Raw genomic sequence first — 12,562 nt, 5'->3', positions numbered from 1 at the left:
AAATTGCTTCTCTGTAGACAGAGAGTCACTGTAGTAAAACTCAAAGGGCTACATTGTAACAACTCTCACCAGGAAGAGGTATAGGCTTACTTGTATAATCATTAATTTTTCTGTCCTCTCATAACCCATCTGTGTTTTCTGGTTGACTGTCAAACAAGTCCTAATCCTGCCTTTGACGTTGTCTCTTCATATGGAAATAATTGTTGTCACACATTTAGCATGACATAACTTATACAGAGCCACCACCATGCAATGTACTTCATAGATTTAAAAAAATTGACAGGTTTCTATCCAACACCATTTGCTATCTCATTTGCAGCTCTCAGCCACAAACTGAGCTGGAATCCTGTGCAGCTATGGCTATAGGGCAGTAGGGTGAAAGCTGTAGTGTATTAACTTACAGAGCCTTTAGGAGCTCAAATGTCAGCTGCCCAGCTACATGCCACCTTAGGTGGACTGCAGGCACTGTTGCTTGCAGAGTGGGTTAGGGTGGCATATTCCAAGAGCAATTCTTGTGCTCATGGGCTATGTCTAGTGTGCTTGTTTTACTTTGAGATAAAATGTCACACTGATGTAACCACCAGAATATGAAGTAATAGGAGATCCAGGCTGGTTGTCTTCTGGCAACAGACTGAATGATTTGGATGCAAGTTCATATTTGTGTTTTGGAAGGGGGTACACCTTTATGTGCCAGCAGGCTGCAGCTGTTGGTCCTGTATGCCTTGTGACAATGTCAAAGTGGCTGATTTAGGACAAAGAGGCTGCACACATTCATTCTCAGAAGGCCACAAATCACATATTATGAGGTAGAAGAAAATTTGTAAGCTGATGAGGAGCAACCATTCACGTTGCTAGAGGGAGAATTCTGTACTTGCGTCTGCAACATGGACTATCTTTAATGTAAATAGCTGAGCTCCAGGTGGGTTCTTGGGTGTACAGAACATTTGGCATTTCAGTCTGCTACAAAGGTGGCTCTTGTTCACAGCATTTGAAATGCAAAACACTGCTACCGTCCTGTAGGTACTGTTTGCACTATCGCTGTCACTCAGCAGCAGCACTGAGGAATTATGTAGCTGAATTTTCCTAGGCTGTATGAGAATGAGGAAAGGGCTTGAAACTGCCTCTCATCACACAGCAATAGTATGCAGGGGAAAGGAAGAAGGAGAACTTCCATTACGCTGAACTGGAGTGCATCTCACTAATACACAAAACTCTTGGTTTTGCAGTTTTTTAGTGTGTACTAAATGCATACTCACAGTGTCCAGAGCTATTATATTGTGAAAGCATATAATACATTTCTTAATCAGGAGAGGACAGGGGAGGAGAGAGTTGGATTTAAAATTTTAGTTTGATATCTGAATGTTTATCAACGTCTTCTGAATGCACGTCACAGCTTGGCAATACAATCTGCAAGTCTCAGTGTGATCCCTTGGTAGTTTGTGGTACAAACAAGCAGACTATCTCCTTTGCTGTGGGTGTGAAAGGCTCATGCCTTGGCAGATGAACTGAGAACTGACAGTGCACTCAGGGCTAACCACAAGACCAATGTCACTCAGCACTATCCCACTTGCCCTCAGACTTGGAAATGACTAATGGTCTCTTTTCATGTAGACCCTTTCCCTGGAGGCTGGTTGATGAAAGCTTTTGGAAAAAGATTTGGAGGGCGAGTTAAAAAGTCTCTCAAAAGAAGCCCCAGTATCCTGTTTAGAGTACAGATGTTACCACTGTGGGAAAAGGGACCTTCGTCTTCTTCCTGATTGTACCTTTGCCAACATACTTTTGACATAGGATATTTAATTTCTCCCCGCGAACATCAGAACGCAACATTTAATAATAGCACTTTTAATTCTGGAGGAACTCAAGGCTCTCCACATGAGAAAGATATGCCGTGCTTCTCCTTTTATAGACCGGGTAGGAGAAGTCCAAAGAAGTAAAGTAAATTGCCAAGATCCAGATTTATGATAAAACTGGAAAGAGAATGGGGCCAAACCTTGAGCCAGCCTCCAAATGAAAAGAGTTTCCATGTTTTCTATAAAGGTTTGTTCGGGGTTTTCTTTGTTACTTCCCAGTGTGTGTGTTTGACACCATCTAGGGGATTACATTGTGTGGGAGTTGGGTTTTGCTAGGCAATCCCACAAGTGCCAAAGGCCCTTCTGCTCCCTGTATGGCCTATGCCTAAGTCAGTATGGATAATTTATGGCTTGCAGGCGGGAGTGCTGTGTCTGCTGTACAAGCCTCACACATGGTCATGGGGCAAAAAATGCATGGCAAAGATGCAGATCCTGAAGGGAAGAGTGAGACAGGAATCATCTCTAGAAAGCTCAGGCTCCAGCTGATGGGCCTCCTTTGGATAGTGCCTCTGCTGCACTTCCAGAGATTTGATTTTCCTAAAATATGGCAATACAGGCAAATGGAATATTGATGTCTCTCCCTCTGAAAAACCAAATAGAGTGGTGAATACTCTTGTACAGTGATCTTAAGTCTAACTAGACCTTCTGTTCCTAAAAGGCATCACTCTTTAAAAGGTCACTTTTAAAAGGTAGGCAAAATAATGTAAATACCAAGAGTTAAGCATTGTGGATCATGCCAGCATGCCGCAGTGAGGGAAAGGACTGGAAAAGGATAGGTACTGACAGCTGGGCACTAAGTGAGGGATTTTGAGGTATTTGAACTTTAAAACTGGCAGAATGGATGGCTGGAATGATTTAACATTTTATCATTAATTTAAGCCGTATAAATTAATTTTCAAAGTACTTTCTGAGAGGAATAAAGGATGAGAGAATAAATCTATGGGCTACCATTTCTATCTATGTCACTGTGAGTCCAGCCTCATGTTCCTGCCAGTATGTGGAAGAATTTGCTTTAGTGGAGTGAAGGTTCAGTTGAGAGCAGGTGTGCTGTGTGTGGGAAGAACATTTATTTAAACTCTGTGGGCTTTTGAAAGTAATGTTGAGAGAAGTACTCAGTGAAGCTCTCAGTAGTACTGTGCTGTGCAATATTCTGCCACGTTCAGGGTGTCACATCTCTGTTTTGGAGTGGGGAAGGAGAGCTGTACAAACCAGCTGCGTGTGCAAGAGGAGGGCAAGTAGTCTTTGTTCAGCCAAGCCAAATGAAATGCATTCTGCAAATGTGCCATAAGATAAGAATACACTCCTGCTCCAGCCCAGGAATGACCTAGTGGCACATGTGTGAGAAGGAAAGATAAAGGGGGCAAAGAGCAGCCTTTCGTCAGAGAATTGCATTGCACCACAGTTTGACATAAATTCTGAAGATGCAGGTGATTTAAGAAAAGAACCGTTTCTTGAGACGTGGCACTTGCAGAGACTGTCAAAATGACAATGGCTCCTAATTCAGCTTGCATGGAAGGACTCTCCTGACCTGCGGGACAGGTGCATCTACCCAAGCAGCTATTTCTCCTCCACTATAACTTGCTGCTGTGCGCAGCAGTTGTTCCTAATGGACTGGCCTGCTGTCCTGTAGTCACAGCTCCCCCAGGAACTGCCCAGTGCCAGGGCTTTCGCTGCTGGCGCAGGAGCCTGGAGCTGTTGTTTCTGGTATGCACCACTGAGAGCAGTGCCCAAGCAACAGATCGACAGGCTTGGTTGGAAGGTGTGACTAATGCAACACTGGTGTCTTACGAGACCAGCTGTAGTATGTTCTCTTCTTAGAGGCTACATTAGGACAGAGCTTTCTTTGTAAATATAGTAGTATGTATGTTAATACTGCTTCTAAATATATACTGCATATTCCTGCCTCTTTTTATCTTGAAGAGAAGTTTTGCCATTTTGTGGCTATTCTGCTGGTACTATTTAAATAAGGCTGATATTTAAAGAAAACTCTTAATCTTTTGAATAAAGTATGATTTATAATAAGCCTTCTATTACTAAAACATCAAGCAATTCCAGTCCTTTATGTATCCCTATTCCAACTACTTACCCTTTCTATGCTTTGATCAACTACATCTGGCAAGTCTTCAAAAAAATCCTGAAAGTTTCTGAGGAAATAAGGATGTTTCATCCTAGGTGCTGGAAACCACACATTCCTGTTTGGAAATGTGCAATTATTACTTCAGTGAAAACCCCAAGCCCCACAAAATTTGCCGATTTAATTTTTTACTCACCTTTACCTCCAGAGTTCCTCACCCTCTGGCACATGAATTAACGTTCATGTCTGAGCTGAAGAACTTAAAAAACACAGTTTCCATTTCAGTTTGTTTTTTTTTTTTTTCCCCAGCAGCCTTTTAACTTAAGCTAACTCATTCACCTTCATAAGAAGTATAGGAAGGGTGGCAAGTCACCACCTGTGTGCAGTATCCAGTGTTAGTTTGGTTACTTTGAATACTGCATTAGGAAAATAGTGCTTCCTGTAGTAAACCCACTCATTGTTTACTTTGGGATAACTTTGTTAAAACTGGTGTTAGAGTTGAAGAAGAAACACCTGCCTAGAAGGTGGGGTCTAGTATTTCTTTTTATTTTAGAATTCCAGGTCTTTCATTTATGAAGACCTCATTACTTGAAAACACCAAGGAGGCCCTTGTGTCAGATAATAAACCTGTGACAGTACTGTTATCTTGGAACATATGAATCCAGTAAAAAACCCAAATGGTGACAGGGAAATATTTTTTAAATCTGCAAGGTCCTTTTAGGATCGTTAGCTATGTTGATATTTAAGTATGTTTATATACCCACATGTCTTGGGACTGTTGCTGTCTCCAACTAGAGAAGAAAAGCAGTATGAGTCATGCATGAGCATGATAACAACTGTACCTAAAAGGTGAAGTCCTGCTACTCTTGCAAGGGAGTTGGCCTGAAGCAACTCCAGATTTATGTGTGTAATAATTAGAGGTGGTAACTCAACTATTCTGTTTATTTCAGAAAGGAAAAGAAGTACATTTCCTCTACAACTTAGTGATTATAAAACAGTATTTTACTTACACTTTTCAGTGGGTTAAAATGTGTTGTGTCACTTAAATGCGTTCCTCGGCATAGGAAGTAAATAAGATAAGTGTGAAAATCAGTCAGAAACTCCACTCAACTCTTAGGAATTTAAGTACATTGGCATACACATGCCCTGGAAAACAAGTTTTCCTTCAGTATTCAGAAGTATCGTTTGAAGCTCCCCTGTGCCAGGACGTTGAAGTATTTGTCTCACATGTGTAATGTGCAGAAAAGAGGGCTGAATTGGTTGCTGTGCTCCACTGACCACTTTAGAAAATGCAAGCCCTGATTATTTAGCTAGTTTGACAGAATGTTTATACCATTTTATTGTGAAAACCTCTAGGTATCAAGGGCTTTCAAGAAGCAGTGCTCAGTTGTGTCCAAGGTACCTTAGGCTACCGAAGTCAAAACCTTACAAGTGAGTCTGCCCAAAACTGACAACACAGTACTTCTGGTTTCTTCCTTTCTTTCCCCTTTGGTCTTCTGAAGCTTTAGGATTTGCTGTGTTTTGTGAGGTTTTACTTGTAGCCACAGGGTCTAGGTTTGTTTTAAAGGAAGCCGAAATCCCTTGATGTGTAACTCCCTCCAAGAGCTGGATCGGACGCAGACCAGCGGCTGTCAGCAGGAGGAACTGTCATCCCTCCGTCCAGCCGTACCTCTGGGAGATCATCGTGTCCCAGCTCCTGCTGTCCCCGCAGACACGACTGCCTTGAAAACTGAACAAACGAAGGGACTTGTGGCCCAGTCCCTCTGGCTAAGCTCTCTCCCACCTTCTTCCCCTCTCAGGCGTCCTTCCTTTTTCGAAGGAGGAGGACACCACAGCCCCGGCCCCCTCGGGACCGGCGGGCTCGCCCCGTGCGGCGGGGCCCGGAGCACCGAGGGGCTGATCCGGGTGTGCGGGCTGGGGAGCAGCGGAGCAGCCGCGGTGCGGGCGGGGCCGTGCAGGCGGGGCGTGCCCGGCGCTCCCGCGCGGCGGCGGCCGCGATCCCGATCCCGATCCCGCTCAGTCCCGCGGCCGCGGGGCTGGTGCTTGGGCGGCCCTGGGTGGCACCGCGCCCGGCACGGAGCAGCGGCCAGCAGCAGCAGCACAAGCCCAAGCATGCCGGGCAGCGACACGGCGCTCGCCGTGGACAGGACGTACTCGGACCCGGAGCGGCACCGGCGCCGCAAGACGAGGGTAAGGCGTGTGAGAGCCGGCGGCCCGGGGAGGCGGCGGCGCCGGGGCTGCCCGGGGGGTTTGGGTGCCGAGCTCTGAGAGGCAGCCGCCAACCTGCAGCACGTTCCCCGTGAGGTCTCCGCGTTTGCTAGGCTGACGATCTAAAGGGAAGGTTTTTTCCTACGTGATTCTTTCATACTCTGAACACTTGTTGGTATAGGAAAATGAAATGAAACTGGATATTGACTTAATAGAAACCAATGTTCGAGGTATATCCTCAATCGAAACTAGAGGGATACAAGTGTAATAGAGAACTTACGCACCAGAGTCAACAGCACCGATGATTTAATGCCGTGACTCTGTGTCTCGATCACAGTGGTGAATACTAGGGTTTGGTTTTGTTTCTCAAGGTTTGTTTAATATAAACTCTGGAGCAGGTGATTGTATCTGGCAGCAGAGAAGTATTATGGTTCCTTTTATGAAGTTAAAAGAGGGCTGTGGGAGGAATGGAACTTGACAGAAAAAGTTTACCTGTGTGTTCTAGGGATAAAGTAAGAATATACTGTATATCCATGATGTATGGCTTTATGGAATAGTTTTTCTTATAGTCTTCTGGCAAGTTCATCTTTCTTTATTTTTATGTTTTGTTCATATGATATATATAAACATAAACATGTATAGGCAAAGCTTGTGATCCTTTCATGTATTAAGTGGCTTTTATGGTAAGTGTTCTGTTTATGAAGGAACTTGGCTTTCTAGTTTAAAATTCTTACCTGAATGCTCAGCTCAAAGACATGTTAAAAAATGCCCCTTTCTTCCCATGCACTGCAGGAGAGGAAAAAGGAGGTTGCTCTAGCTGACTTGGGATATTGGCAGAAATTTTTCTTTCTTTTCTATGCTGAGATCTTGCGCCTGACAACAAATGAATTTTATGGTTTGAAGTGTAAGGATCCGCTGTTTGTGAGGGAAGATCTTTTCTAGGGGTGACTGAGGTAAAGGTTTTGGGGGTTTTATTTTCCTCTACTGCGCATTAGCAGTATTTTCCATCCCTCCAGCCCATTAATTGACAGTGATGAGAAGGAGATGGTGTGATTCAGAATAAGGAAATGTTTTAAAAACAGATAACCCTGTACACTGTAGTGTTACTACTGGAGTCTACAATACTCTTCACACTGTAAGGTGGATGCACATGCTAGTCATAATGGAGTTTAAAATGTTATGCTTTTCCTTTGTTTTCCTCTGTTGAAAGTTGAACTGATTAGTTTTTCCTTCATTGATCTTGTTGTAAGAATAGTGTAATACCTAGCTAAGTGTGGCCATGGAGAAAAGTTCCAATGTCTTCATAATTTTTGGTATATTTAAGAGTTAAACTCTACTCCTAGTAGTCTAGTTGATTTGCTTAAATGCATAAATCTCATGCTGTGTGTCTTATTGTACTTGTGTATGGAAATTAAAAAAAAACAAAACCCAAAACCTCATGTTTAAGGCAGTTTTATAAAAGTATTGGTCTTCTGTCTAATACTGGATTTCTTTTAATCAGAATTAGTGTCTTCTTCTCTTCCTGTGACCATGAGAACTGGAAATACAACTCTATACAAGTGTTTAGAGTTGTATGTCATTGTGATGCTCCACAGTCTGGGCTTTACAAGTTGTGTCAGATATCACAGAACTTGTAATATAATTGCTAGGGATGGTAGCAGCATGTTGTATGTTCCAGATGATGATAAGACCTTGCATTAAATCTGTTTGTGCTTAGTCCAGACAAATTGGAATTTTTCCTGGGCAAATTGCCTGGATAAGTTCTACATTTCTCTTACTGCCTTAACCGTGGCAGTAGAAATCATCATGCACTGGAGCAGCAAGAACTGGCAGTATTATGTAGACAAAAGCAAGAAAGTAGAATGTATTTTTTGTTTAGAGACTGAATAAAAATCATCAGAGCAGCTGAAGTTAAAGCTGCCATTCCCAAACATGGATGGACAAGAACAATGCAGGGCATAAACACAATACAGAGCTGGTGGGGAGGTTCTCAAGAGCCCAAGCAGACTAGGGAGATTTGCTGTGTGAAGAATGCCTTGGACCTGGATTTGTTAGCAGGATAGGACGTGTTGTAAGTAGGGTGAGATCCATTTAATAAAGTCTGGGGAAAAGAGAGGTGTCAAAGTAGAAGCTGGATCTCCTAGTCTGTGTAACATAGGCTACCGAGTCCAGTTTTTAGGCAGGTGGGTTTTAAAGGAATTCTCCAGCTTATAGGTTACTACACGTGTCTTTCAAGCCCAGCTAAGGATTTTTCTTGTGAGAAAGTGACACCTTTTCTCTGGGCAGGTAAAATGACAGTTTCAAAATTGCTGTTGTATATACTGTAGGAAGGCATCATTAAATTCAGTTTGCAGAAGCTCTAGAACAATTTACTGTGAACATAGCCTTTGGAGTTTGTAAATGGTAGCGTCTGAGGGGAAACAGATCTAAACATTTTTGCTGCAGCCAGAAAGCTTTTTCAATATATAGCAACAGGTCTGTTCAATACCTTCTTCTTTGAGGCTATTTGAAGTATAAGATATCGTATATTGGGTTCTGCTAATAACTCTCCATATGTCACATTTTGTACGAAGTTCCCAGGGGCTGAAAGAGAGAAAATACTTTATTGAGGTACAGTGGGGTCATTCTTAACTTAGGAGAGTCGCTGCTGCTGAAGGCCAAATATTTTGAGGGAGAGGCTGTTCTCTCTTCCTTGGATGTTCTCTTCCTTGGATGTTCTCCTCCTTGGATGAATCACAAGAGAGTCCAGCTATGCTGTGCATGGCAGTACTGAGTGGGGCATAAAACCACTATTACTTGAAGTGTAATGGAATTAGTGCTTTATAGTTCTGCTTTTATGTGACGGTATAGATTTATAGCCATGTGGTTGCCTTAGCTCTGGAAAATCATCCATCTCCAGATTTAAGAAGGGTGCCCTTCCAGGAGACCTTTCCTGCCTCTCCTTGCCAGTAGTATCTGGTTACTATAATCTGGATTACTGCAGCTCACTCTGGTGGTGTAGGTGGAATGCATAGACAATACAGCCATGCAAAATGTTTCTGGTCCTCTCTGCTAATGCCAGTTGCTGCAGCTTCACTATGCTTAACATCTGGTACCAGCTGATTCCTGCAAGACTTCAAATACAAATCTCTGAAAAACATTCAAAATCAGAACCTAAGATATGAAGGAGGACAAGATTTGGGAATAGGAGCTGCATTTTTAGTTGTCATGAACAAAGTACTGCTCTTGCTGGAATGTAGCTTGAATTATAGTTTAAAAAGTGTCATAGTGCTTTCTTAAGGGACTTGATTTTGTAGTAAGCAGTGTGGAAGACTAGGGTGTTCAGATTCTGGCTACGCTATTTCTTGATCAGTAAGTCCATGCAGAGGTCTATGCAATTGCAATAGTTAACATTCCTGATGCTCAAACTAGCCTGGCTATGCTAACTCATGCTTCATTGTGTTGACTTTTGCTTCAAGAGCACTGTGTTGGGACTGCCTTTCAAGGTTCTATAAGGGTCTATTGAAGCCACCTTTTTTTTTAATCTTCTGATCAGGACATTGCTTTTCACTCTAGATCTCTTACCCATTACTGAACAAGAATCCTCTGCATTTCATCAGGACTATAAATTGATATGTATGGCTTTATAGGAGAAAAATCCTTTTCCAGTACAACTAAAACACATGACTGTATCCCATCAAGAGTCTATGTAGAAGTCTACTTACTTTTAACAAGTACCAGATGCATTAGAGAGAGAGAAACAGGAAGTCCCAATTGATTTCTTGCACTTTGGAGCCTATTTAGAACTTTCTCTTTATTAGTGGAAAACAGAATTGTAAGAACCCTTCCTTTATTTAAAACAAGCAAACAAACACAGAAACCTTACCTGAAACAGGTGCGGTTTATTTATTAATGAATAGAGAAGCTTAACTTCAATCTTCTTCTTTTTTCAGCCTTAGACTAGCAGCAGAATCAGTGGTTTTTTGGACGATTTAATTCTTACATGATCACACATATAAAAAGCTTACACTAAAAAAAAAGCAGGAATTCACTTGCTTTCTACTGATGAAAAAACATTCTGTGGAATGTCTCTTCTCATTTTGCATGTATCTTTTATGATCCCTCCCATTCATCTTGTCCATAAGCAAGGCAGACTTTAATAATCCCCCCTCATATGTGTGTCTTTCTAAGCCTCTAATCACTTTCATCATCTGTCCTTGAATTCCCTTTATTTCTTAAAATCTTTAGTAGGTTTAGAGGAAATGACATAAAGGAACCTAAAAGGATTAAAAACAAACAAATAAAAGCTCCAAACAGAGTACCCCACCAAAGCAAACAAATCAAACAACAAAACCCCACCATTCTAACCAAAACAAAAAACTACTCCACCCACAGTTTTAGGAGATGGGGATATTTAATCTCCTGGTGTTCTTTTAAATACAAAGATCACTGTAGAAGACTTGCCTGTTCTGGGCTCTTGTGATCTGTAACCAAACCTCCCCATGTTTTGTGCTCAAAGACCTTAAGCACACTTTTCCCCACAGTTCCCTCAGGTTTGGACATAAGATGAAAATAATTTGATGAGAGAGAATTTTGCTGGGACCTCCAAGCTTTGGTTTTAAATCCACAGTGTAATTAGAAATGTGTAAAACCTGTCAAAGGGTAGCCTGCATGATGCAGGGGTATTGTAAATAGGAGAGAGAAGCCATAATTTTAATATGAACCCAAAAAGACTGATTAGTTTGTTGGAACTGGAAGGAAAGCCTGGTTTGTTCATTTAAAACAGTAAACACGTTTTAATAATTTTGTCACTTTAGAACTGTTTGAAAAACTTCTTACTTTTTTATTCCCTAGTGCTGGAAAGGAATATTAGGACGTTTCCAAAGCTGGTATCTTTTTTCTGTGAGTTTTGGGACTAAATACACCTAAAAGCTAAAGGGCAATGTTATGCTAAATGAAACAAAAGGGGAAGTTGTTTCTGTACAGCCTAATATAGCATTGCTGTGCTCCCCTGATCCTGCAAGGGGAACCTCTTTGGTAGACTTGTAAGCTATAAAGCTTGTGTTCTCACCCAGTCCATCTTTTTGGTAACCCAAGAAGACAGTTTTAAACAAGAAGAAGAATGAGTGATGCATCTTCTTTTTAAGGTTTAAACTGATTTTAAGTTTGGAATTTATAATTCCAAACTTTTATAATTTTTGGTTTCCACCAGGAAAATTCATGTCTCTGAAGACTGTAGAGTCTTCTTTCCTTTGCTGTGCTGTTGATCCATCCTCAGTGGATGATCAGGACTTACAGGACTGGGGAATTCTTATCACCTTTTATATGTTAGGTATATGTATAAAAATAAAAGTCACTGGGGTAAAATTGCCAACCTTCTGATTTACTTTCCTTTTGAAGGACATGTAATTGTTCTTCTGTCAGCAGTGATGCTGGGGGGTGGCAAGAGCTGTAGATGCCTGCCTTGCTTACTGTCATCATCTCCATAGGTAAGGCTTTTACTAGGCACCACCTGGCACAAGGTCTGCACAGAGGCTGAGCCTTCAAGGTTTTGGTGGATTTGACATCTAATATTGTCCAAGCTAAAAAGATTCCCACTGCACATTGTCCCATTTTAGTTCTTTTGGGAACATTAACAAGTGTGCAGCTTTCATCTTCACCCCCACAGTGAGTATGGTTTTGGGAAAGACTTGTGTGGGAGGTGAATTTCTATGTAGTTCTGGGGAATGGTGGAATATAATTCTCCCTTTTCACTTATGTATCCAGTGGAGAAACTTTACAAAAGAGCATTGCAGTATTTACTACTGAAAGTTTCCTGTGCTTCCCTTAGTCTGAAAGAGGGAGGATTAGTATGCAAAGCCAAAAATAAACCTGCTGATCTGAAGCCTTCACATATGGGACCAAGTATGTACTGGAATGTCTTGAATCTTACCAGACACTCAGCAAGTGAGAACTCCTCTAAAGCATTTTTTTATATCATCATACATAATCTAAGCTTTAATTTAGGGACAAGGAGGGAGTGGAGGGATGTCTCTACCAGATGAGGTATAAAGAATACCTACAAATTATGAACTGTGATGCTGTTACTGTAGAAAGCTGAAATGAGGCTTTTTGTTTTCAAAAAAATTACAGAAATGCTTAATATTGAGAGCTTGCTCACTTCGTTATTGCTCTATTTAGGGGTTGCAACTGGATAAAATTCCAGAGGGCAGAAGTTCTTGAAACCACTGGTACTAATATTTTCTTACTTACCTTTGTATTGGACGCTGTGTGTTTCAATGGACCTTTGATATAAAGTATTTAGCATCAATTCTTGATAATTCTCAGTTAACCTTTACTATAGTAGGCATGTTTTCCTTGGTTTTTCCTATTTGTGTACAGTTTAGGTAACAGTTGCCTTCCTTTGTAAATATTTGTTTCAGTAGCTTTGGATGAAGAAGTTGTGCTGGGG

At 41.6% G+C, this 12,562-nt stretch overlaps 1 protein-coding gene across 3 annotated transcripts in view; it reads left to right on the top strand.

The window, feature by feature from the left end:
* TMCC3 (transmembrane and coiled-coil domain family 3) overlaps nucleotides 1-12,562 on the top strand; it is a 92,416-nt gene that overhangs the window by 40,370 nt on the left and 39,484 nt on the right. The window contains exon 1 of one of the 3 annotated variants that reach the window (XM_042025682.1): nucleotides 5,931-6,114. The exons of the other annotated variants lie outside the window; for them this stretch is intronic. Coding sequence (XP_041881616.1) covers nucleotides 6,037-6,114 — 78 coding nt within the window. The 5' untranslated portion in view covers nucleotides 5,931-6,036. Of the gene's footprint in view, nucleotides 1-5,930; nucleotides 6,115-12,562 lie in introns of those variants that run through there. 3 annotated transcript variants of the gene reach the window in all.

The sequence above is a fragment of the Corvus kubaryi genome, unplaced genomic scaffold (genome assembly GCF_017639235.1).
Source record: "Corvus kubaryi isolate FWS band 111438036 unplaced genomic scaffold, C.kubaryi_AGA036_p1.0 129, whole genome shotgun sequence".
In the NCBI taxonomy this organism is placed as follows: domain Eukaryota; kingdom Metazoa; phylum Chordata; class Aves; order Passeriformes; family Corvidae; genus Corvus; species Corvus kubaryi.
The sequence above is the reverse complement of the archived record's forward strand: the minus strand, read 5'-3'. Positions and strand labels throughout refer to the sequence as shown.